Below are 25,363 nucleotides of genomic sequence, written 5' to 3'. Positions count from 1 at the left end.
CCCTGGGATTCAAGCCTCCTGTGTAGCAGAGCGGCACTTCTACCACTTGCGCCACAGGGGGGATTTGAACCCAGGGCCTCCGGTGTTGCAATGCGGCATTCCAACCACTTGCACCACCAGGGCACACATTATCCATGACTTCTTAATTTTTTCCACATTATTCTCAATGTAAAGAAGAGTATTTCAATTATTACTTTAAAAATAAATAAATAACAAGAATACATGAATACACAAATACACATTTCTTCTCCTACCCCAAATCACTGGAATACTTTGTTTCGTGCTTTCTGCCTTGATGAGACACAGGTGGGACAGAAGAGGCACAACATGGCTAAAAATAAAGCTTTCGTTTCAAATCTTGGGACAGATATCCTGAAATAGACTTCTAAGTAAGTAAACATTGTGTTCAACCTAGACAAATTATCTGACTCCTGTCAACCCAAAGAGGACCTCGGGGAATAATTAAGAGCCCCTTCACTGTGTGCCCACTTCAGAATGGTTTGTGCTTACTGCATACACCCAGAGTTTGGGAGAATAAAAGTAAGAACGGCACTCAAAAAAACACACCACTGGTGGCTATTACTTGTTTCTAAGTAGCATAGATGCAACATAGGTAGGATATGTCTACTTAAATAACCAAACTGATACTGAGTTATCATGGCATATATTTAAGAACAAACATTAGACTAACTTCACAGTTCCAAAAATCAAAGCATTCCAATTTTGCCCCACTTTTGGGCTAGTTCTTCCCTAAAACATTCCCTGAACTGGTTACCTTCAGAGCAGACAATCTGTAAATACACATACAATTAACTGGAAAAGTTACCACAGTTTCAGACCAGAGTTTGGAAGAGAGACCACAGTGGTCCACCTGAATTGATTTAGTACAATTCTCCCCAAAAAGGTTGAAGGAAGCCAGCACATACCCTTGCTGAAAGCCAATCTAGCCTTAACAGGACCTGCGTAGTGCATGAAACACACTTGAACTGTCACATGCAGAGACAAGTATTTAAAAAAGTCATACCACTAGGGTTTTATAACCTTATCAGTTGCAGACAAAGCTTAAGACCATTACAGCTCTTTCTCTTGTATGCCTCTTCAGGCCCTGTCACTGAAGAACCTACATGGCAAGTGGGCAACAGATCTGAATAGGAACATAATCTTATGTTTCTTGCTTGTATCTGCTCAAGAAGCTGCAAGAGTTACAGAAAGCATAGAAAGCCTTTCAAGAAGTTGATCACAGGCAAAATAGCAGATTGTCTGAATTACTCCCAGTAGTTGCGTGCATAGTTTACTCTTAAAAAAAACAAAATACCAAAAAAAAAACAAACACAACCAACTCCACTGAGGTAGACCTCACCTCCCTCCTTAGGCAGCCTATTTCAGTGCTTTGTTATCCTTGCCATAAGGCAGATTATCCTAATAGCTAGCCCAAGGGTGCAGTTTGACATGACACGTAATCCCACTCCCCCTTGCCATGTGTGCCATACTGTTTTCCCTCCCTCAAAAACAGCAGTGACGCAGCCAGCAAGTGAATACCACCTTCAGGTTGATCTGATGGAAAGCCAACCCTCAGACAAAACAATCTCTCTCTATTCCTCCCCCTATCCAGATACTTCAGTCACACTCGTTTATGACTTTAAGCCATACAAGTGCCACATTGCAAACAAGGGAGAGGAGAAGAAAAGTGAATGAACTACAGGATGAAGGGAAGAGGGAATAAAAGGCCACCCCTGCTGGATGTAGACATGAGTTACAGCACATTAAGATCAAACCACACCCTAAATTCTTCCTTGCCATAACTCATGGCAGAGTTTTTGTCCTATTCCCAGTGGAGAGAGAGAAGCCTACAACTTTATTCCACAACAATTAAAGCACTTTTATATGTGTTAAGTCTTGCCTCTCCAGCCAGCTTTTCTTCCTGCAGACTGAACAAAATCCCTGCTTCCAAGCTTCCATTTTTTTACACTTCTGATCACTATTCATAACCTCCTTGCTCTCCTATGAATATTCTCAAATTAGACCACATCTTTCCCAAAATTCAGTGCCCAAAATGGAGCACTCAGACCCCACCAGGGCCAAACAGTGCAGAACCATCACTTCACTTGCTTGATTGTATCTAGCATTAGTTATTAGTCTGCTGTGCTAGGCTCGTGTTCTTTTGGATTTACCTGGCAACCAAACGACAGATGAACTACCAGCACTTGCTTACAACCCTACAAAGTTACGATCATGGAGAAGCTATTAACTTCATTATCTGGCCAGAGGGAAAAAAAAAAAATAAAACGTGGAGAGAGGGAGAAAAAGAACATATGCATGGATTAAATGAGCCTCAGATTACAGCATTTCCAAGGGGTTATCTTGAAAGCACACTTTGGGTGAGGGGGGAGGGGAAGGAGGTTCTGATAAAGATACTTATGTTTCTAGGAGATAGCACACATGAAAAATGACAGATAAACAAATAGAAAGCCTCATCCACCAAACTTGAGGATGAGGGAAAGCAAGCTTATTAAATTGACTAAATAAAGATTATTTTTTAAAGTTAAATTGCAGAAGGAGATGCTTGGCATATCTGAGGGAAGAAGTCAGCTGCTTATCGTTGCATAGTGAATTTAATTTCCATGCACTGACAGTCATGTGTTTCTCAAACTGTTAGCAAAAAAAGCCAAACCACCACATAGTATATAAAAAGTTGCAATGAGACAATGTGTCCAGTTAAATCTTTCAACTCCATCCAACAGCTGGTTTTAACAATTCCAGCTCCAGCTACACATTTCTTTAGGTAGAGCTTTCTTCTTCTCTTGTGCCATTCTACAGGTAGGTCTTCTCTACTTGTTACATTGTCTCTTTAGTATCCACTTCCTCTTTTCATTTCTGTTCAGTTCATTTCCTTCTGCCTGTCCCTTCTTACAGCACTCCTGCTCTAGAACATTAGTGTTTCTCTCCCTCTCTAATGCGAGACTGGTAAGTTCCATGCAAGCAGAGCAAAAGCCTACAGGCCAGAAGATCCCATCGTATTTGCTGACCTAAACTTTTTTTTTTATAATGTTCAAAACAGCCAAATGCATCCAGAACACAGGAATTTCTTAACCAGAACATCAAATACAGTGCTATTCAAAACCACAGTCAGGAACAAAATTAGTTACTATTAAATGTGAAATCACTAATACAAGATTTAATGAGGTGAGGATACCATGAACTTCTAAATGTGATTCCAAAAGGCTTGCTGAAGCTTGTCCGCGCTGAAGTTCACTTCAAAATCCTAACAGGAAAACTATCTGTAATGTAAACCCTGTTTAAGCAGCTTGAAATGTTTACTGAAACAGTAATCATTAGCCTTGCAGCCTTGCTTCTGGGAGATATGTCCAAAAAGAAAAGAAAAGTGGGACACATACTCAAGAAAAGCATTCCAGACAATACAGATGAGAACAGCACTAACTTGGATGCAGGCTAGTATTTAAATGCAATCAGTAGAGCCAGTATTAACACACTGTGCTTTATTAAAACAGCTCCAATGAGGTTTAAGCTGTTAACAAGTCAATTAGCTGAGACAGATTCCTCAATGTTGAGGGTATACATATTACTTAAAACTGATCAGTGGAAAAGACTGCTTGCACTCTTCCTTTTCACACACTTCAATATCCCTGTTAACTCTCTTAGCTGCTACAAACGCAGATGGAAGTATCTAATATCTCATCCTTACCTCAGCACTCTGACTATTTTGGGGGAGGACAGACCCACATGCCATCTATTCTAAGGCTTTATCTACATTTGGAAGTCTTTTGAAGCAACACATCCACAAAATCATCAGATTACAGGCAGTTTATACCCCTTCTTTATCTTCCTTCTGAGCACCCCTTCTCATTGTTTTTTGCCATTTCTCAGCATTTCACAATTAAGTGTGACCCAAAAAAGTAGTGTTTTGAGTGCAATATAAACAAAGCCTGTACTTATAACAGCACAACATTTAAGAGCATTCATAAATCTTTTGCCTTTTAACTTTTTTTTTCCTTTAATGGTGAACAAAGCACCTGCCTGTTTTTGCTATGTCACATAAAACATTCTAGATCTTGCGGTCACAAATAAGGCAAAACTTTGTCAGAAGCAGTTACTGTAGTTAGAACCTTTCATTTTCTCAGCACACCAGCACAAGGTCAGGTTTAAGGCAGTCTGCTCTTAATTACCCCAAATACGTGCACTGCCAACACAAGTAACTTAAGCATCCTCTCCTCCTCTCCCCTTTTATTTTTTTACTACTTAATCATCTTACAAATTTAGAAGGGTACCATCTCCTATATGCTGAGGGAAATATCTACAAATACAAATAGTAAAAGAAGTTGAGAAATAGGCATGGTTTGAAAGTCTTCCTTTTATCACTGCTTCTTTACTTATCCACCTGATGGGAAAACCACCTCCATTTTCTTGCTGCAATTACTCTGACTCAGGCAGTTGGACAAAACTAATTCTTGAAGCCCCTTCCAGCCCTCAACTGTTTGCTTCTACCTAAAGGATGGATGTCAACATAGCGAAGCACATCACTGATACACGACAAGACTTGAAGTGCCTCCTGAGGCTTTCTTCAGCAAGAACTGAAAACTCTGATGGCCTTTCTATCACTTATCATGTAAAATAGAAAGGAACAAGATGTGTGCTCTCCATAGTGCTTTAGAACAAAAATGCATAGCTCTCCTGCTGCTGGAAAAGGACTGGTACAAACCAGTATTCCAGATCTAGCACATCTGAGAGTTTTAGATGAATCAGTACTCCCCCAGTGCAAAAGTGTACATACATACACTCACATGACAAATGGATGCACTCTTTAAAAGTTGTGAATGCACAGGGATACAAGACTCCCTGAGTAATGCTTATTCCTGAAGTCACTGGACTTGCACTTCAAAGTTTTTTCAGTTAAAAAAAGTTAAATTGAGGAAGGTCTTAGTACATCAGATTGACTCCACAGGGGTACGCTTTGCTGTTTTTATTTCATCCGTGCTGATAACAGCCACGCTAACTTTCCACTAATCCCGATGTTCCTCCCGGAGCCATCCCTGCCACCTTTGTGTGCCAGATGCCGCCCTGCCCAGCAGACACAGATGAGGCAGCGCACAGCCCACAGCCGTGCCCTGACCCACTCGCCCAGCCCTGCCGCTGCTCACAGCCCACCCACGGGACTCTGAGCAACACCGAGACGCCTGGGCTGCTCCCCGAGGCCGTCACCCAGAAGAGACCGCTCCCAACAAAGCTGCCGAGGCCTCGTGCCCAGGAGCCGGGAGACTCCCCGAGCCCGTCCTCCCGCACGGCAGCGAGCAGCGGGTTTAGGCCGCGGGAGGGCGGGCAGGCCCCGGGCACGGGGGGGAGGGAAGGGGGTCTTCCTCCGCCCCCTTCCCCCGAGGGCGACGGGCTCCACCGCGGCCTGCAACGGACACCACGCCGGCAGCGGCCTCAGCCGGGTCGGCAGCCCCGAGGGGCTCCGTGTCGGTCGATGCCGAGTTCCCCAGGGGAGCACCGTCGCCCCTCGAGGCCGGAATAGGCCCTCGATTCCCCGGCCTGTCGCTGCGAGCCGCCCGAGGAGAGCGCGGCCTGCAGCGCCCGGCCAGGCCCCGGCCTGAAGTTGCCCGCTTTCCGCCGTCACCCCCGCGGGCCCGAAGGCGGAGAAGGAGGAAGGAGCACCTGCGCCGTGCGCTGCCAGGGTTGGGGGAGGCGGGCGGGCGGCTGCCGAGCCCCGCAGCCCCTCCCCGGCGGGGAACGGGGTGCGAAGCCCCAGAGCCTTCCCTCCTCCATGCCGCAGCTGATGCCGAGCCCCTCGCCGCCCTCACCTGACAGCATCCCGCCTCCCCCAGCCCCGCGGGCGGCAGCGGAGCCCTAACCCCCTCCCCAAAAAGAAAGCATCACCACGAAATAATCCCCTTGGCCCCAGCACCCCGAACGGGAGGAAAGGGGCAGGAAGAACAAAACAGATGCTCCTCTCCTTCCCCAAAAGATGGGGAGGGTTCGGGGTTCAGGGTGTCAGTCCCCAAACCCCGCTGCACCCCCTGGCCACCATTGCTGGCTCCGCTCCTGGCAGGCACTAACCAACGTCGTTCAGTTCCCCTCACACTTTCGTGCCCTCTCCCCAAATATATATATACACATACATATATATATATATATATATATATATATATATATATATATATAAATGTATAAATGGGGGTAAACCCAAAGGATCCAGCAAATAAAAGGGCACCCCTCAGCCTACCCCCCACCAGCGTCCTGGAAACACTCGCATAAAAACTTTGTCCAGGGCTGCCCTCCTACCCCCCTCCCCAGCGATAACAGCAGAATTTAAAACCTGTCAACCATTTTAGGTCCCCACATGGGGAGCACCGTTGCGGGCCGACTCCGGGCACGGCTGCGGGCACCGCGGCTCCCCCCGGGCCGAGGGGAGAGGCCGGGGAGGAGGATGCTTAAGCGAGGGAGGGGGCGGTGGGAAGGGGGGCGAGGGCCGGGGAGCGCCCGCTTTACCTGAGACCAGCCACTGGCCTCCATTGTTGGAGAATTCAATGGCATTGACACAGCCGAAGTGGCCCAGGAGGTCCTTCTTGTAGAGGTTCCTGCAGCCCCGCAGGCGTCGCCGCTGGAAGTCGTGGGTGAGCAGGGGGTCCCCCTCCAAGCCCCGCTGGGACAGGAACCCCACCACGGAGCGCATGCTGCCCCCCCGGCCGCGCCTCTTCATGCTGCCGCCGCGCCGCTCCCCGCCGCTCCTTCCCCGCCGCCCCTTCCCCCGCCGCCGCCTCCCCTCCCCTGCTTCCCCCCTTGTTATGGTTATGATGATTTTTCTTTAGCCAGCCATGGCAGAGAGGTGTTAGACACTCCGCCGCTTCCTGATCCCGCTGGCTCCTCCCCACTCCCCTCAGCAGCTGATCCTCAGCTGCAGCCCGCGCCTCCCCGCCGCCGGCCCGGCTCTAACGTCGCGCCGCCGTTTTTAACTCCGTAGCGGCGCGGGGGGCGCCGAGAAACTCGCAGCTCCCCGGCCCCGCGGCCGCTCTGCGGCGACAACGGGCAGGTGCCTCCGCAGGCGGACGCGGTGCCGGGTCGCTCATCGCGGCGCTCCCCTCCCCTCCCCTCTCCTCGTTTTAAGTCTCACTCCCCACCGCGTTCCTTCTAGAAGCCGGCCCGGCCGGAGGAGGCGAGGAGCTGCCGGCCTCGGGGAAACCGAGGCACGGCCGAGTAGGAGATGGAAGGGTGTGAGGGGAGCGTGCCTCTGTGCGTGCTCCTGGAGCTGGGATTTATCCTCTCCCCTAACGTTGAACAGCTTCTGTGGGATTTCCTGCAGTGTGTCCGCAGGAACTTGTTGATTTTAAGTTTCTGTGTGGCAATGTGAGGTGTGCTGCTTGCCCTGCCCGCCCTCACCACCGATCAAATGGTGGTGCCCCTTGCGCTCTCAGGACTCCGCTCCAGGGGAAACGTGGGTGAATCTCATTCTAATTAGCAGCAGCAGCAGAACACTAAAAGACAGCCAGTTAAACAGATGGAACTGAGCTGTGCTGCACTTCATGGGTTCATGGCACCCTCACCTGTGTTTTTGTGAGGAAAAAACATGTTCATTCTCCTCCTTCACAGCACGGTGTACTCTATGTTTAACATCTGATGCTGTGTGAGGGCAACGGGAGCATCACCTGGCAAGTGGCTGCAGTCCCACGCACATGAGGTATGCAGTCTCACAGCTGCAGCATGAAGCTGTCAGGTCTGGATGTTCCCACAGGTGTCTGAGAAGTAGCACCCAGAGAAACTGTGGTTTGGGGAGATGAGGAATTGGCCTGGCAGTCATGGCCTGCCCTGCACGGCACTGTGCCCACTGAGATCGGGGGGTCCCCAAACTTGAAAACAAACAAACCAAGCCCCTTCCTGACACAAACTGGTATGGCAGCAGCACTTGGAGCCACGTTCAGGGGCAGCTTCTCAGCAGGAGCTTAAGCGATTTCACTAGAGAAAGTCGAGTGCTTAGGATTCTCCGTTGTTAGGACTACAGATAAAAGCCACACCTGTAAGCCATGCTGTGTGGTTGGCATCACTATTGCCTTGCTTTTAACATAGTAACAAACTTCTGGCTTCTAATGGAATTTTCAAAATCGCTGAACACCCCTTATATTTCAACTTATCCACATGTGATATCCGTGGGTCTAAAGATCAGAACTTGAAGGTTAATGAAAGATACAGTAATTGTATAAGGGGAATATCTTAACACTGTCTGTTAAATGATTTCTGTTGGGGTGATGGTTAGCAGTGTAAATATGGAAGTAGAAACCAAGAATGCTTAATCTTTCCTGCAACTGAGCTGCTCGGTTCCAGCTGTGGAGAGGCAGCTATTGCAGGGTAAGGTGTGTAGCAAGCCTTGGTGCAAGGAGGCGAGGGCCCTGTCTGTCATGATTTGTGTTTATTACTCTAGCTGCAGGCTCAGGTGAATTGTACTGGTATAAATCCTACTTTGCTGCTCTTTTGCTTGCATGCTATGAAATTCGACAGCGTTACAATTACACCAGAAACTGTTGTTTATTTCTAAATTCCCAGCACAGTTTAGTGATAATGATAATGTAATGTAAGTGATAATCCTATAGACTCTGAACTGACTGCAGCAGTTTCTATTCCATTCTCTCCTCTGTGCTTCCCATGCAGCTTGCATCACTGTATGATCCAAGAGCCTTCCAGAAATACATTACGTAATGTGGCTGTCACTTCTGTCACATGTGGTTTATTTTCTCTCCTTTCCTGAAGTATTGGCTATTTGTTTCTATACTGAAATAAGCAGATGTAAGAACTTTTCATTTGATATGGCATAGTCAGATCTCCTGAGGTTTTCCTTCATGTACTGAACGTAGTCTCTAGGAAGGCTGTGTACTCGCATGGTCAGATGTATATAAATTAAATTACTTCCTAAAAATCCAGGATTTTCAGGAAAGATTTCACTGAGGCTTTTCAATCACATCTTTAAGCAATCAGAAAGAAGTTATCATGTTGCCAGAATCTGCAAGAAAACCAATAGCAGGCTGCCTGCCTTTTTTGCTACATGCAATATTGTTTCAAGACCCACACAGATTAAAGCAGTGCTTTGAAGTGTTTCTTTTGCAGTGCGTTCTGATTCCCTTCTTTCAATTAATTTTGAAAATATTTAACATTTAAAATACTGTGGCAGTATTTTTCTCTGAAAATACCGTGTTGCTGTGTTAGTGCCTGAATGCTGTAATCTCATAAGAACACATGCACAATGGATCTGAATCATGCTGGAGTGCCATCAATGAAGTGCCTTTTTCTAGCTCCGTGAGAAAACTTCTGCAGCTTGGGATGTTACAGAGGTGTGGATGGTACTTAGTAAAACCAACTCAACTTCCACAAATTACTGTTTTGTGGGACATGTTTTCTTGTAGGGAAAAGTACCGGGACCATTTGAATACCATGGGTCAAACTAGCCCAGGTTAGGCCAGTCTGCAGATTTGGCAGGAGAGTTCAGAGTTTGTTTGTACTCACTGCATAAACAGCTGAATTTTGTAGGATGTGTGTAGTCTCCTCCGTGCAGCATGAAATAAAGCATTAAAATGTTTTGGTTGTAACTTTAACGAGGGGACAATACAAAGGAGGAGCCAACTGAAAAGGAAATGGGAGATAATGAACAGGGAGTGACTTTCTGTAGAGGCTCTTGGAAATGTAGATGAGTAAATAATGCTTGATGCAATACAGAACAAGGAACTACAAGAATGCTTCCAACAGAGAAGTGATGTGGTCAGAGTAATTATCTACATAAATAATCTTAGGCTGTGGTTTTAAGGTTGCTAATTCTAGGCCTGTGTACAGCCAGATCTCCCAGCACTGCTAAAATACTCCAGACCAGGTATGGCCATGCTGTCACATTGTTCTCACATCAGTTTGTGCCCATTCTACAGTTTTTCCTTTGCCTCTGCAGGGGCTGACAATACCTGATGTTGTTTGAATGTCTTCTGGTACAAAATTATCCCATCAACATTTCTACTGATGAAATTTAAATTGGCAGAATGAGTTAAAATTGCATTAGTGGTTTCCATTTGATGGTTGTGGTGTATTTGATCATTAACGGGAGGACTATAGTCAGCTTTACTGTATTGTCAAATCATGGCATTTACAGCTGTTAAAGGCTGTTGTGTTATGAGCTGTGCTGGTTAATGCTGGAGGGAAAGGTGTTTGGAGCAATTCAGTTATGGAAGAAAAAGACCTAAACAAAAGACTTAGTTGTGTGGATGGATCAAAGGACCTTGTTTTACAGGTGCCTTGTAGCACAAGTCTAAATGTAGGCATAGCCTGGATGCTAGGATCTACAGAGGTCTCAGCCAGAGCTAAAAGTTGGCACAGAAGCTTGAAATGGATGTTAGACTGGTGGTGTTATCCACAGATATACACAAAGAAGAGGACATCCAAGGAAGAGAAAGAACCAGGTTCTAGCTTTGCTGAGCTATAGCTTCCTGCTAGTCATCCACAAAGAGAGAATGGCTATGATTTAAGTTTGGATAGATAGCTTTGGGGAAAGGAGAAGAGCTGTAAATCATCTGCAAAGAGTTGGTACTTGTATTTCAGATGAGATAACTCTGAAAAAAAACGTGGGAGGATAAAAGCAGAAGACCAAGGATAAAGCTCTGTGACGCAGCATGAGGAGAATCTGTCTAAGAACACTTGGAAGGAAGGCTAAATAGGTAGAACAAGATTTAAAGTGAAGCATGCTTCATTGTGTCAGGTCAAAGACGGTGAGTTCCAAATACATTTTCTGTGTTCTACTGAGCTTCTGAATGGCTTTGGTTAATCCACAGTGGAAACGGAGAAGTTACAGGTAGCTCAATGTCTGTGCAGTCAGTCTACAAATGTGGCAGAGAGGGAGACGGGGCAGGGTAAAGGCTTTCACTTATTGAGAACAGCCTTGGGTTTATTTATTTATTTATTTATTTATTTATTTTGGGTGGTGAGAGGTATTAAGCTTAAGATGTAGCTTTAACATGTAGCCAAACCTACTTAATGACTTGTATCTTCTGTAAGGATTTACTTTTCTTGGCTGTGTCTTCTGTCACTTCCTTTGTACTGGTGCTGCTACTCATTGGACCTGTTTGTCTACCACTTTGCAGAGTTCGTTTGGCTCCTGTTGAGTGTCCTGTTGAGTGCCAAAATCAGCACAAGCCAGTCAGGAGCGTGTAGCAGGGAGCAGAGATTGAGGAGATCTAGGGGATGTCACTTTCTCAGCAACCATGAGCTGGGGCCAACTTACTTTATCTTCTGGAACTCAGCCACTGAGGTAAGTTGATCAGCTCTTCAAGAAACAGAATTGTGAAATTCCTCTCAATTCCTACATATGCAGTGAAAGAGTTGGCAATTAATGAAGAAATATGTTGATGATGATTCATGTTAATATAACTCATCCTCATGGGATCAGTCTGGCAGCTCACACCTCTGAGAGCAGATCAGATTCTTTACAAAACATGCAAACTCTGGCAGATTCCTGCACTGACTGGGTTGCAGCTGATTCATCTATTGGCTTAGGATGTAGTTTCACTGAGATCTGGTTCTATGGTGAGCAGTCCAAGGAGTTAAACCACAAGAAAACTCTATTTTTTCGCTATTAGCTTTCTGTCCACTAAATTCCTTGAACCAAACTGGCATCCATGTTTGTAGAAGCGAGGCAGCAAAAGGAAGGTTACAGGCAGAAGAGGGAAGCAGAATTGTTTTTTCAGCCAGGGGCTAAATTCCATCCACCTCGTTCCATTGTGCAACTGAGCCTTTAGGATGTGGTTTGATGGTTGATTTTAAACTGATCTCACTCTGACTTCTGACAAAAGAAGTGGTCCTACTACTTCCCTGATATCAGCCTTATTAAAACAGACCCCGCTCAGAATTACTTATTTGAATATGTAGTCATGGGGTTACAAGCATCCACACAATGAAGATAAATGACATTAGGAGTTGAAATGTGAGTTTGCCTTTCTTATGTAGCTTGGGATGGGGCCCCAAATGGAGTGTTATTAATGAGCTAGTGGGGACTACACGCAGCTCTCTGCTCATTGTCTGCTAACAGCAATTTGAGTCTTGACTGGAGCCTCTTTCCTTTGATATTCCACTATCATTGATTTTCCTTTGAACACTGAGTCATTTACTGTACTCTTCTCTCTGTTAAAGGATGAGCTAATGGGATTATAAAAATACATATATATATATATTATTTTTTTCCTGTGAGCAGCAGAACAAGCGAAGCCTGGTTTCCTATGGACTTGTCCTGATGTGGCACTGCTGTGTGGATTCTCTGATGTATATTAAGCAGCGTCTGAGCATTCTTGCCATTTTATCAGTGGCAATTGTATTATCCTCTAATTGACTCCGCTTTGCATTTCACAGCAGTCATCATTAAAAGTTCTATCTCTTTGTACAAATCTAGATGGAATTGGGCAATGGCTGAGACATGCTTTTTTGGCAAGGAAAGGGAGGAAGAAAGGGGATCCATAGGCAGAAGCACCAGCAGTCTTCCTTAGGAAATCAGGCTAAAAATGAATCTTCTAACTGCTGTCTCTGTAAAGATCTCAGATAAGGTACCAGAGAGAAAGAGAGGGAAAAGTAAATCCAGCTGTTTACCACGTAAAAGCTTCAGTTACCAGCTGCAGCTGATTTCCCATAAGTAAGGTTATACCATTAGTTGGTATCTTGGTTACCTTCTTTTCTTCTGCAATGTCCCCATCAGGCTTTGGGGACTTTTTTTTTTTCTTTTATTCTTTTTCCCTTCCAGATCACACTGATGCATCAGTTACTTTCATTTATTTTTACTTTAACATTTATACTTGAATTCATCAAGTATGTAGGTAGTAAGACAAGCTGTTAAAGAGACTTGTGGCTTACAGGGCTCTGCTGATGTCAGTGATACCATGAAGAATACAGGTTTCAGATGCAGCCAAGGACACAGTCCCATTATTGTTCAAAAGCTATGCTTGGGTATTACATCGTATCTCTGCAAGACTTTCACTGTGTGATAAATGCTAGGGCATTTTATTTCCCCCTCCTTTATGATTTTACACAGAATTCCTATTAGCTTAGAAACTAAAACAAACACTTTGTAAAAGGAAAGACTGGTCTATTTCAGATTTCTAGGTGGATGTCAGTTTATCTGTAACAGCACATTTGTAATAAACGTTGCAGATTTGTTCAGATTTTTAAGTTCTTGAGTCTCTGATCGACTTATTACAGATACCCTGTCACCGCCTAACAGAGCAGCTGGGTTCTGCAGTGCAGTCACGGAGGGGTTCTGGGCCTTCTTCCCATCCCTTGCTCTTGATTACACGGTCTCTGAAGTAAGAGTGTGGTAAATCCAGATGTTTGCTTTTTTCCTCTGGACTATACAGCCCCAGCTGAGTTCCCTGAACCTGTGCTGCTGTCATTAAGGAATGCTGGTGCTGGAGCAAGGGAGCAGGAAGTGGTCAGTCAGGTTGAACAGGAATCATGGTAACATCCAAGTGGTGCTCCGGGTCTGTGCTAGGTGGTGATGGCCCTGTAAAACAAAGCAGTGTGTGCTCTGGGGAAAGCAGGAGAATGAAGAGAGGGGGGAGAGAGAGAAGACAGGAGAATGTTCCCATCTAACTGCTACAGAGACAGAGCCTCTGTGAGCAGTACTTCTATATTTCATCTATAGCAGATGCAAATAGCTGGGAGTCCGTCAGCACAGACACTCGGAAACGAGGGGAGCTGTGAAGGAACGAGCCGCTCCGGCGGCCGTGAGCTCCCACGAGATTGGGGCTTCTCCGGAGCTCTGACAGCAGCGCATCCTCTCCTAACCCTCAATCCCTCCCCGTGATTTCCCCTTTTGTTTCCCCAGCTCTCCGCCTGTCTCTCACTGGCCGCTAAGCAGGCGGCTCTCCCGTCTCCATTTCCCGTCCTGCTTTGTTACTCCCTTCTCCTTCTCCCCGCCGGGTGCCGCCACCCCCACGTGCTACGCCCGCAGTCCCGGAGCTGCGGCTGCATCCCGTGTCCGGAGGCCGCCCCCGCCCCCTCTGCCGACTGCCGTACAACATGGCGGCGCCCGCGGGCCGCCCGCAGCTCCGGGGAAGAGGAAGCGTCCGCCTCTTTAAGCGTCCCGGTGCGCGCCGCGGCCGCCCCGCCAGGGGTTCCTGCAGCCGGCGGCCGTTCCAAGGAGACGCAGGTAGTGGTCGGCCCGGCGGGGAGCCTGGGGAAGGGCGGCGGCCCCTGGCCGGGAGCGAAGGGGAGCGGTACGCGTCCACGGAGGAGCCCCGAGCGGCCGAACGGAGCGCATCGCAGCGGGGCGCTGCGGGGTTACCCGGGACAGCGGCGGCTGCGGCCCGGCCGAGCTGAGCGGCTGCTGCCGGGATGCGCTCCGTGCCCGGAGCTCGCTCCGTGCCGCTGCCGACGTGGGTGTCTCGGAGCTCGGAACGCGCGTGGCTGCGTCGTGTCTAACTCCCCCCCTCTGCTGTTTCCGTTTGCAGGCCATGATAAAACCCCACCGCGCCGCTTGGAGAGGCTGAAGCGCAGCGTTACGAAATGCCCAGGCAGGCGGCAGTGCCCGTGGCTTTGGCGGCCCTGCTGGGCATCGCCGCGGGCGGGCTGGTTCTGTGGAAGGCCGCCCAGCGCCGGAGGGGCACAGCGCCCAGCGGGACACTGCGGGACGGGGCGGCGGGGGAGCGGCCGGACGGGCTTAAAGAGAGCGAGGCGGCGGGCAGGGAAGAGCTGCCCCTGTTCGCATCCCCCGGCCTTTCCTGCGTGGAGAGGAGCCTCGTCGCCGATATAGCGATCGTGTCGGAGCGGCAGGAGTGGGAACGGGTGGAGCCTTTGCTGAAGAAGGAGCTGGAGAAGTGGCCGGTGCTTGGGATGGACTGCGAGTGGGTGAGTGAGCAGAGCGCATCTCCCTTCTATTGCAAATTGCCACAGGGAATCCTCAAGGGAAGGGCTCACATGGATACAACTGGGCCATTGGGACTCCTGATGGCACCAGCGGAGTACCCGCTAACGGTGACTGTTCGCGCATTTAAGTCTGCTGATGATAGGTTTGTAATTCGCTACTTGTATCTGTTTCCTGTGACATTGTAGATGTGGTTCTAAACGTTGGGCGATAGCTTGAAAGCACTCTGTGTTCTGGACAATGTTTTCATTTTGTAAAAGTGATTTTGGTTTATACTGTCTGAAGTCCAGCTATGTACTGAGGAAAGTATTCATTAAATAAATCAGAAGAGGGTATCTTTCTTATCTGCTGACAGTAGCTAGAGCTCACTGGCTGTCCCAGGGAGCGGGGCTCTGATTCCACTTGCGTGTTTGCTTATGTGAACTCTCAGTGCAGACTTAGAGTCATTTATGAAGCTCAACTTTGCCATGTTTCTGTCTGGAAGTTTATTCACACCACATTCATTAGTATAAGTGCAGTTAAACAATGTTTTTGCCATAAGCACTTACATAGTGGGTGGCTTTGTGCTGACTAGGATTAAGGAATGTGTGTGCTCTCTTCTGCCAGCTCTGCTATGGGGGGTAAGGATTACAGGAGGGAAATTTCTGTGAGTGTGGCAAGAAGTAGCTGCAGGACAGATCACATAATGCTCAGGGCAAAAAACCAATTAGACACATATAACAACTCTTGACTACATATTCTGACAAGTATTTCCTGGTTTTGGTGTCTTCTTCTGTAATTTGTTCCAGCTGCAATATTGCCAGTAATGCTGAAACTCAGCCTGTGATTTTTATCTTTCTTTCAGGTGTCTGTGGAAGGAAAAGCAAATCCTGTATCCCTCCTACAGATTGCTTCTTCCAGTGGCCTTTGTGTTCTCATTCGGCTGCCCAGGCTTGTTGCCAATGGACAGCCTGTCCCAAAGACCCTGCTGGACATCATGGCAGATGATGCTGTGTTGAAAGTGGGAGTAGGATGCTGGGAAGATGCTTGCAAGTTACTTCAGGATTATAGTCTTCCAGTCAAAGGGAGCGTGGATCTCCGATACTTAGCCATGAGGCAGCGGTGAGTATCTGAAGACAGAGGCAGATGTGTCGAGTGCATCGTTTGTATTGTTTAAATGTTTAAAAGGTAGTTTCTATGTGCTGGATGATGCCAGGTAGGTAGGTCTGGGGTTCTTGGGGTGGTGCGCTCTCATGGAGAGCATGAGTGTTGACAGCAGCATCCCAAGAACACATCATGTCCATATTCTGTGGTCTGAAAGGAAAGGAGACCTTCATGAATGTTAAGCATGCCAGTCTTCTCCTGTAACACTTGTAAAGGCTTTTCTGAGTATAATGCTTAAGCCTGTATGAAGGCCAAGAATGGTGATATAATGCAGGTAGAGTGATCAGCATGTATACAGATGTTGAGTATACTGCTCACTGGTATGGGGTAAATATGCTAGTGGCACATCAGTGGAACTGCTGAATGACAGGATTTCTTGAAAAGTGACAAAAATTAGTTTTAATATTCTTTTATAGTGACAATGCTTCCATTTATGGGTTACAGTTGTGGTTTCATTCCTCGTCTCTCCTAAAATGAAATGCTTTACTTTGAATGTTCTTTGTGTTTGGTATATGTGTGGCATTAGTGATGTGGGGCATGGTTTTGCTGACCTGGTGGTGCCTTTCTATTGAGGAGGATGGGCTTCTTGTCCCTAGAGGCCAGGATTCCTCTTGAGCCATTCCTGGTTCTCCTACTGTTCAAAAAATTGTCTCTAGGCCTGACTGTTTGCTTAACAGCCTGGGGCAGAGAATCCATCACTCAATGCCAGATCTCTCTTTGGTAAGCAGGTAGTTCAGAGCAGAATATTTCAGCCCTAAATGTTATCAGCTCCCAGCCTTGCCTATTTTGCATATTGCAGACACTAGATGATTGCCAGATCTAAGATGGGCATTTTAGCGGAGGGGGAGGGAGAGGGCCTGTAAAGCTGACAGGCAGCTGCTATGTGCTGCTTGAGTGGGAGCTGTGCATCAAGTGCACTGTGTTCTGACAGAATCAGGCTGTATGAGGCCATCCGAATATGCGTGAGTGTTTAGTTTTGTTTTTAATGTTTGTTTCACTTTCTTTGTTAAAACTGAAGGAAGGATCTACTTCACAACTGCCTTAGCCTTAAGTCTTTAGCTGAAAAAGTCCTGAACTGCCCACTTGACAAGTCTCCTCATACGCGTTGCAGCAACTGGGAGGCAGAAGAACTGACACAAGATCAGGTGTGTCTTCCGCTTTAACTTAGTATTTTGGGAGGAAAAGGAACCTTTTTGTGAGGGGAGAGGCACTGTAATATGGAGATCTGTGCCTTCTTTGAGTTCTGCCTCAGTAGCTTCTGTGTATCTGTGATGTGAAGTCAGTTATGAACTCTGTGCCGGAGTTTCCCTCCTTTTCTGTGAAGGTGAATTTCTATAATTCTCAGTGGATTCTTGACTTTTGCTTTCTTTAATTCTTGAAGATCTCTGAGGCAAGATCCCTAGGAGTATTTGTGCACCCAAATCCTCACTCTTTTTTCCCCTCCAATACATAGCAGTCAGTGCAATATTAGAGACACGCTGAAAACCAAACCCGTGTTCATCATCTATTGTGGTTTCCCTAATTGCTCGTGTTCTTCAGTCTTGCTGTGAATGTGTACAAAATTAGTGACCAGTAGAGGGAGTGACAAGACAAATAATCATGGTGAATGTTAGTCGGTAGTGTGTGAGAGCACCTGTGAGCATTTCAGGTTTGACTGACCCTAAAATGTAGTGTATGCAGTGGTATGAAAGCATCAATCAACTGCCAGAGCCTTGTGTGAGTTTTGAAGGGAAATAAATCCAGCTCCTGGCTTTGCTGGATCTAGTATTAAAGGCTGGTGGTGCTTGAGAGTGTTTGCCATTTGCCAGTATGTCAATGTCTATGCTTTTCTGCAGGTTCTCTATGCTGCTAGGGATGCCCAGGTGTCAGTGGCTCTATTCCTCCATTTGCTGGGATTTGCCTGTCTCCCTGCTGCGTCCAAAGGTGAAAATTCTGTTTCTGTTTGGGAAAAAGTATTGAGTAAATGCCAAGGCTTGGTGGATATCCCATTTAAAGGGAGAAAAAGTGGCAGCACAGGAGAGGACAAGAGTGGAGAGGCACGTTCTCCTCAGAAAGGAAAGAATCGGAAATCTTTGGTGAATGTCCATTCTTCTGGCAGTCAGCAAATGAGAGACCCTCGGAGGCAGAAGCGAAAGCCTTTGGGTGTGGGATATTCTGCAAGGTAAGTATCTAAGTAAATTTTATTCCTTGAATCACAGCTGAAAACTGATTGGGACTTCCTGCTCTACTTGTTAAATAAAGTGGATAATCCAAGCTAGGGAGGGAAACAGGTCTCAGCATTCACAAGAACCAGATCCTATTTCTATTTTCCCAGCTTTCCTCTACTGAAAGTTGGCAGGAGCACTCAGGTCTGTAGTAGGTTGTGAAAAGATCAAGAGGATACCTTTGGTTTTTACCTTTCCTTATAATATTGAGACATTAGCTCAGGAACAGAGTCTCAGCAGGAGGGAGCGGTGATATTGACTGCCCAACAGCTGTGCCTTGCCTCCTTCAGGGTAAAGGTGTAAAACTGGGTAGAGCAGATCTTGTGAACAGGGTCTGCCTCATGAGCTGCTTCAGTTCTGAGGTGTCAAGAGACTGAGCAGACCTGAAAGAAGGTGCTAGGTGCCAGGCAGTGCAGGAAGGACCATCTGTAACAGTGTCAAAGCGCTGCACTTCTGTGTGGGTTGTGGAGGGAGGAGAGGACGGTTCTACTCTGTCATTGCAGAGGTAGCTGTTGCTGTATTTAGGATCTCCAACCAGCAGGCTGTTTTGTAGGGCAAATCCTAAATTCCTATGGTCTTTTGCCATTGCAAGTTTGGTTCTTTTAAATGAAACAGGTAGGAGAGCTCTCTTTGAGGTCTCTTAGTGCAGTAGGAGACATGGAGAGCCAGCATTTTTGGTGTTGTTTAGATGCACTCTAAGAAAATGAATCACTTGGATGTAGGAACTGAAATCTTTTGCAACTGCCTGTATTTGGGAAGAAAAAACATTTGTTACAGTATTTGTTTTCTCCTTTTCAAGTTTATTGGACTGGCAATGGAGATGTTGTAATGTAGTCGATAATACTGATTTTATTATCAGTCATTAACAAACTATTCTGTTGTATACAATAAGTCCCTTCAGATTTTTTTAAACTTAGAACCCGTATTGGAGAAAACAGGAAGATTGCATCTCACGGGAGGATTAAAATTTAAACAAAATTGCATTCCAAGCTAGAATGAGATCTCACTGTGTTTGCTTGTTTATTTATTTATTGTTTTTAACCACGCTTGGTTTGCTGAGAGACGTGTAGACTCTTTCTTTATAGTATCTCCAGCACACTGGTTCTGTAGTAAGATTGGTTTTGATTTCAAAAGTCATCTTCTTTTCTTCCCTTCTGTAAGTAAGTTTAGTTTGAATGTATTCTCATTTACAATGTTGTTTGAGCTGAATTGTCGATGTGCAGTGGAAAGATTCCTCCCATATCACTATTGTTTTTTGTGTGTGTTTTTTTTTCCACCCACCCTCATGGACATGAGCAGAAATCCTTTAGCTAGATTGCATATAATTTTATCTGTTGTGCTATTATAGTTTCTGCAATGCTGTCCTTGTTTACAGAAAATCTCCTCTGTATGACAATTGCTTCCTGCATGCACCAGATGGACAGCCCTTGTGCACTTGTGATCGCAAGAAAGCTCAGTGGTATCTGGACAAGGGGATTGGAGGTGAGCATGCAATTTTTCTAGCTGGTGTTTGAAATACAGCACTTTTATACTGTGTTCATTCACAGGGCCTGAATTTTTGGTGCCCATTTTACTGGAAACGCTTTTCTGAATGTCTCCTTTGTTCTAACATCTTTATCATAGACTGGAATACAAATCTGTCTTGAATATTCTCTTTGCCTTTACTCTTTCAGATCTAGTTAGCACAGACCCATTTGTTGTGAAGCTACGGTTTGAGCCTTCAGGACGTCCTGAGTCTGAAGTTGATTATTATCTGATGGTTAAAGAAAACCTGTGTGTTGTATGTGGCAAACGGGAGTCCTATATCCGGTGAGTTGTTCAGTGGGATAAGAGAAAAACACATAAAACAGGACTGAAGTCTGCATCTAGTTTGGCATCCAGAAGTTAGTTGCATGAAACACTGTGCTTGTTCAAATCCTGGATGGTCTATTGCTGTTTGAATGCTCTGTGATCAATTGCATCTGGGTAGGTTTGGCACTGCATAGGCCAACCTTCCCTCTTCTTACTGAGGAAGGAGCTGGCCTGTGGAGAGAACATGTATGTCTTGCAGTTTTAATTACAGGAGGAAGCGGTATGCAAACACATGCTGTTCCCATGGCTCGTCTTCTGAAAATAAATATACTATTCCTTCTAGTACTTGGTCCTTATATTTTTGAAAGGTTTAGGTGACCTGAAGTCTGAGGTCACAACAAGGAAAAATGGAAATGCACAGAGAACTTGCTGAGAGAAATACAAGGAAAGAGCTGCAGATCCTCTTAGTGCATTGAGGGTCTTGACCCTTGTGTTCTTTGTTTTCCTGGACCTATAGTATTAGTTGTACTTTAGTACAACTACAGTATTGTTAGTTGTACTTTTGTGGGCTAGAGGAGGAACTGGACAGTAGCAGCTCCAGGCAAATTTAGTTGAACCATCTGCTTCTTCTCCAGGAAGAACATTGTTCCTCATGAGTACCGAAGGCACTTCCCAATTCAGATGAAGGACCACAACTCCCATGACGTGCTCCTGCTCTGCACCTCCTGCCATGCTGTCTCCAATTACTATGACAACCATCTCAAGCAGCAGCTGGCTGAGGAGTTTGGTGCTCCCATTGGCTCTGAGGAAGGAGTCCGTCTGCTGGAGGACCCTCTGCGCCGACAGGTGCGCTCCGGGGCCCGAGCTCTGCTGAATGCAGACAGCCTGCCAGACCCTCGAAAGGCAGAACTCCTGCAAGGCATCAAGGACTTCTTTAACGTGGAAGCTGTGACCCCAGAGATGCTGCAGGAAGCAGCTGGTCTGGAAACCAGGTATAACAAACCCAGCTGTAGACATAACATTTTAGTAATTCATGTTAGCATGTGAATTCAGGGAAAGGAAGTCTACACAAAGAGCCTTGGGTAAATATGAATGAAGCAAAGTAAATCAAAATCCAGCAGCATTTGCAGAGCTGAGGTTCATACATGCTGACATTTTCCTTCTAAGCCCTTAAGTGAAAAAAATGATGACACCCATTACAGGTCTTCTTGACGTATGAAGTATCTTCCATACAATAATGTCAAGTTAAGGGATTTCTGAATTTGAGAATAGGGAGTCTTCTGCACAGGAAAAATAATCCTCTGAAAAGGCAACTTTATTGCTTGTGTAAACCTGCAGAGTCTGGATTTATAGTACTCTGATAAACTTAACTGGAAATCAAGGAGAGAAAGAAGACAGCTGTCTGTGCTGTACTGTGAATCTCTAAGTAGACAGATGAACCCCAGATTTCTTCCTGTGTTTTTGTTTTACTGTCTTTGCCCCCACCCTGGTAGTGGTATGTTGTAGGCTGCAGCCCTTGGACTTTTTTCCCCCCTTTCCATTTATTTTCCAGAGATCTCCATCTATTCTTACTCACTTCTCATGCCTTCCACTATTTTCTGCTCCTTTTGAAGGGCATGTCAAAGTGGGAGACTTCTGGTATGATTTGTCTTTCAGTCACCCCTCCTCTTCTTTCTCTCAGCCTTCCCAAATATCTTTTAACCAGTATCTGGTCTCACTGCATGAAGATATTTTCTCCTTGTTAAGCTCACTGTTGTTTGGAACGTGCCAATGTTACATCTCAGTACATATCCAGGCAGGGAGTCCAATGGGCAGGATTGAGGCTCTGGAGCAGCATATTGTTCTTGCCTTGGAAATTTGCAGTCTGTCTCCTGAGAAGCATGTGATGGGCCTTGAGAGCTTTATTTAGTATTGCTATAAAAGAATAACACTTTCTCATTTCAAAGAACCTGGCTTCCCACTGTAGCTGTGTTCCAGAAAGCAGTCTGGCACTGAAGCAAAGTTTAATTCTCCCTCCTGGGTCCCCTCCTTGTTAGCTTACCATGTGGCTGTAATTAAACCCTGCAGCTGAAGGCATCTTCAGCATCTTGCTGTTCCTTTTAGATGAGTCTGGAGTCTGACAGTGGGCTTGTGTGAAAATAAACTCTGCTTTTCTCCTGGCAGAATCTGCAATGAGAGCTACGTGCCACATGGACTGAAGGTGGTACAGTGTTGTGCTAGAGGAGGCCTGCGCTCCCTTATGCAGTTGGAGAGACGCTGGCGGCAGCATTTCTTGGACAGCATGCAGCCCAAACACCTCCCAGAGCAGTGGTCGGTGGACCACAACCACACAAAGCTGATCCGAAAGTATGGGGAGGATCTTCAGATCGAGCTGTCGTGAAACTAACTTAAGATAGTGACTAATGGACGTATGTAACTGAATGTGGAAAGACTACTTTTATTTCTGTTTCTCCACTAACATCGGAGCCTGGCCTGAGTGGGTCTGCCAGAGTTGACATTTTACCAAGAGTTAATCCGCTGACTTGAATTTTATCAGTTGGTTTGGAATTTTTAATCCTAGACTGTCACTGGATAGTTCAGTGCAGGAGTGATATGCTAAAGGAATTTTTCTGCTCCACTTGATTATTGGGAGTTATTTTCTATCCTTGGGATGTCTGGTACCTCCAGACCATCTCTTTTAACATAGAACACGATGTATGAACATTACCAGGTTTTCAAGAGATAGATGTGCACCTTGGCTGCACCACCAGCATCTCCTGATAATAAATCTTTCTTTGCTTTCAGTGCAGTTGTACCCACATGAGTTCTTCCTGGAGAAGATGCCCCGCTAGAGAGAGTTTCCTTGTTTGGAAGTAGCAAAGAAATCTTACTTTTTGTTTGTTTCAGATTCTGCAAAGTTTTTGCAGCACTGCAACAGGTCTCAGTGAGTTTCCTGTTGCCTGAGAAGAAGTGATACTGTTGGATTCTGGCAGCATGGAAGCATCTATGTCGAGACTTTTTAAAACAACTTCCAGCAGCACAGAGTCTGTTTAAGAAAAAGAAAGCAACGTTTTTTCCCTAATTCTGCTTGTTTATTGTGAGTAGCTCTTGGCAGGTAACATTTCACATTAGAGTGAAACTCAACCAAGTGTCTTAAAAGGAATAAGAAACAAACTTTATTTAAAGACCAGCTTTTTTTTTTTTTTTTAAGAAGTCAGATCATGTGTGGAAGGAAACTAGAAAATCAGGTGATTTCTTCTTGGATTTGATTTGTGGTGACGATCAGATCGTACTCTCCATACCTGTTTCCCTGTCTCTAAAATGAGACTAATAGTACTTACCTATCTCACAAGGGTGTTGTGAGGATTCATTAGTCAAGGTTTTGTAAAATTCTTTGAAGCCTTAAGGCAGTGTGTGCTAACTATTACTGTTGTTATTAAAAATGTGTTACTGTCTTGACTTCCTTGCATATTTGTGGGGTTAGACCTTAGTTAAAATACGACTATAAAAATAAATACCCCTTTCTTTAAAGTCAGTTTTGATGATTTTGACTGCATGAGGTGAACTGTATTTCTGAATGAGACTGTGCTCATCTTCTGTAAGCCTCTGTAAAGAAGTTCCAATGTGACCCTTGCCATATTTCACTCTATGTTATATATTTCTTAATAACTTTTGGATGGTATCCTGGACTTGCTGTGTTTAGGGTGGAAAGTCTCCACTATCAGACAGTTCAAGAAATTTCAGGGTGAAAACCAGCCCTGTAGCAGAGCCTGCTTGAGATAAAGAGGAGCCGTGCAGAAATGGTGTGTTTATGCCATCCTGGAGGAGCTGCAGCAGGTGAAAGGCGTCAAAGATTCACGATAAATAATTCTTAATGCAGAATGGCAAATCAAACCATTCTCATTATAAGGGAAATTTTATGCCTTTCCTTTGCCCTTGGCAGGTCTTAACAAAAATAGATCTGTCCAGATGTGTACTATCTCTGTGCTCATTCGCGTAGCTGATGGTAATCTCAGCGAGACCCTCCTGTCTACAATGGCAGCCTGGGTAGAACTGTATTTCTTCAAAGCATTTTGAGCATGTGCTCAGGTAATGCTATTTCCTCTCTCTGCTGACTTCAGGCAGCGAGAGCTCATTGTGTGGCTCAGAAAAGCCCTTTCAGCAGTCAGGAGTACCAAATGTCCATCTCACTTCTTAGCCGTTTCATTTTTCTCCCTTGGTTCTGATGCATGAACAGCTGATAAAGCTGTCATTCCTTACAGGGACCTAAGAGCTGGCCACAGGGCTGTTGTCATTTCTGTTTACTGAGTAAAGAAAATTATTTTGAGATAGGAATTGGACTAGAGGTCCCTTGATGTTGAGTAATGCAGTATCTCAGAAGACCTTTTTCTTTTCAAATTAATTCAGAAATAGGAGTTTGCAAGGAAAGCTTTCCCACACAATATAAACTAAAATTCCTCATTGCTGTTTGTAAGATATCCTTGAGTGATTTTAAATCAACTTGAAAGAAGAGAGAAATGGTATATTTATTGTGTAGAAATAGATTATTTTTGTAGATGATTGTGCTTTAAAATTTTCTGCCTTTTAATAGAACGTTTGCTTTTTACTATTCAGTAGGTTTTGCGTATGGTTACCACGGGCACTTGCTGGGCTTTGTTGGTTTATGAACTAGCAGGGGACCTACTGGGAGAATCAGAATACACAAACATCTGTTTCCTCCTTGTACAGTTGATTGGACCATGGAATGTACGATGATCAGACAAAGGCAGTCTACAGCTTAAAACTCTGTATGCGTCTTGATTGCTGATTGTTACATTTGGTATAAATCTGCTCTTTTACCAGACTTGCCTTCTTCCTTTTGTTTTTACAATTCAATGGGCTTATCCCAGAGATTTTGCCAGTCCATGGGATAATGACAGAACTTCAATGTTTATAATACTGCTAGGAAACCATGAGGTTTTTCTTGCTGCTCTGGCACTTATGGCTTACTCAGCACTTTTCTGAGCTCGTCACTGGTTTCTGTTTCCAGAGGTGCTCCTCTGGAGCTGCAGAAGCAACAGCACCTTTGATGTGTTGGATTGCCTTCTTATACAGGATGCAAACTTATTCCTGCCTTCCCAAACACCACAGTTTGCCTTTTCTTGGCTGTGCAGTGACTTTGGCATAATTCCATGGGGCAGGAGGTGCCAGGCAAGCAGAGTTTTCCACAGGCTGGAGCTGGAGTTGCAGTAAGTGCTGCACTTGCAGGCAGACTGTACACGACGTGTTAATTATGCTGCTGACAGGCTTGGCATTTGGAGGGCATTGATTTCCTGTGACAGCTTTTAAAGGTCTCAGCTGTCACCCTCTGTGACTGACAGGG

At 45.5% G+C, this 25,363-nt stretch overlaps 3 protein-coding genes across 8 annotated transcripts in view; 1 reads left to right on the top strand and 2 right to left on the bottom strand.

Moving 5' to 3' along the window:
- The window catches only part of DCAF5 (DDB1 and CUL4 associated factor 5), a 57,996-nt gene extending 51,231 nt beyond the window's left edge, over positions 1-6,765 (bottom strand). For 2 of the 3 annotated variants that reach the window (XR_014946629.1, XM_015864703.2), the window contains exon 1: positions 6,505-6,765. Coding sequence is in view for 1 of the 3 variants with exons in the window: in XM_015864703.2 (XP_015720189.2) it covers positions 6,505-6,715 (211 nt within the window). In the remaining 2 variants the exon portion in view is untranslated. Of the gene's footprint in view, positions 1-5,670; positions 5,836-6,504 lie in introns of those variants that run through there. The other variant, XM_085548996.1, reaches the window with a different exon arrangement.
- Positions 6,518-24,844, top strand: EXD2 (exonuclease 3'-5' domain containing 2). 4 transcript variants are annotated; one of them, XM_085548999.1, is made up of 9 exons: positions 6,518-6,629; positions 14,472-14,868; positions 15,729-15,985; positions 17,046-17,172; positions 17,863-18,188; positions 19,607-19,713; positions 19,905-20,040; positions 20,658-21,014; positions 22,186-24,844. In XM_085548999.1, the coding sequence occupies exons 2-9, from the start codon at positions 14,527-14,529 to the stop codon at positions 22,400-22,402; spliced, it is 1,869 nt and encodes a 622-aa protein (XP_085405125.1). In that variant the 5' UTR covers positions 6,518-6,629; positions 14,472-14,526; the 3' UTR covers positions 22,403-24,844. The 4 variants fall into 4 exon arrangements, with proteins under 4 accessions (XP_085405125.1, XP_085405124.1, XP_015720191.2 ...); XM_085548998.1 differs by lacking the exon at positions 6,518-6,629 and adding an exon at positions 11,184-11,287; XM_015864705.3 differs by lacking the exon at positions 6,518-6,629 and adding an exon at positions 14,031-14,170.
- LOC146760727 (uncharacterized) lies at positions 13,021-14,476 on the bottom strand. Its single transcript, XM_085549818.1, has 3 exons — positions 14,444-14,476; positions 13,952-14,411; positions 13,021-13,522 (listed from the first exon to the last, which is right to left on the bottom strand). Exons 1-3 carry the CDS (start codon positions 14,474-14,476, stop codon positions 13,452-13,454), a joined length of 564 nt encoding a protein of 187 aa, XP_085405944.1. The 3' UTR covers positions 13,021-13,451.
- Positions 24,845-25,363: the final 519 nt, after the last annotated feature.

Source organism: Coturnix japonica, chromosome 5 (assembly GCF_054131305.1).
Source record: "Coturnix japonica strain WE chromosome 5, WE-NBRP24, whole genome shotgun sequence".
Taxonomy (NCBI): Eukaryota; Metazoa; Chordata; class Aves; order Galliformes; family Phasianidae; genus Coturnix; species Coturnix japonica.
The sequence above is the reverse complement of the archived record's forward strand: the minus strand, read 5'-3'. Positions and strand labels throughout refer to the sequence as shown.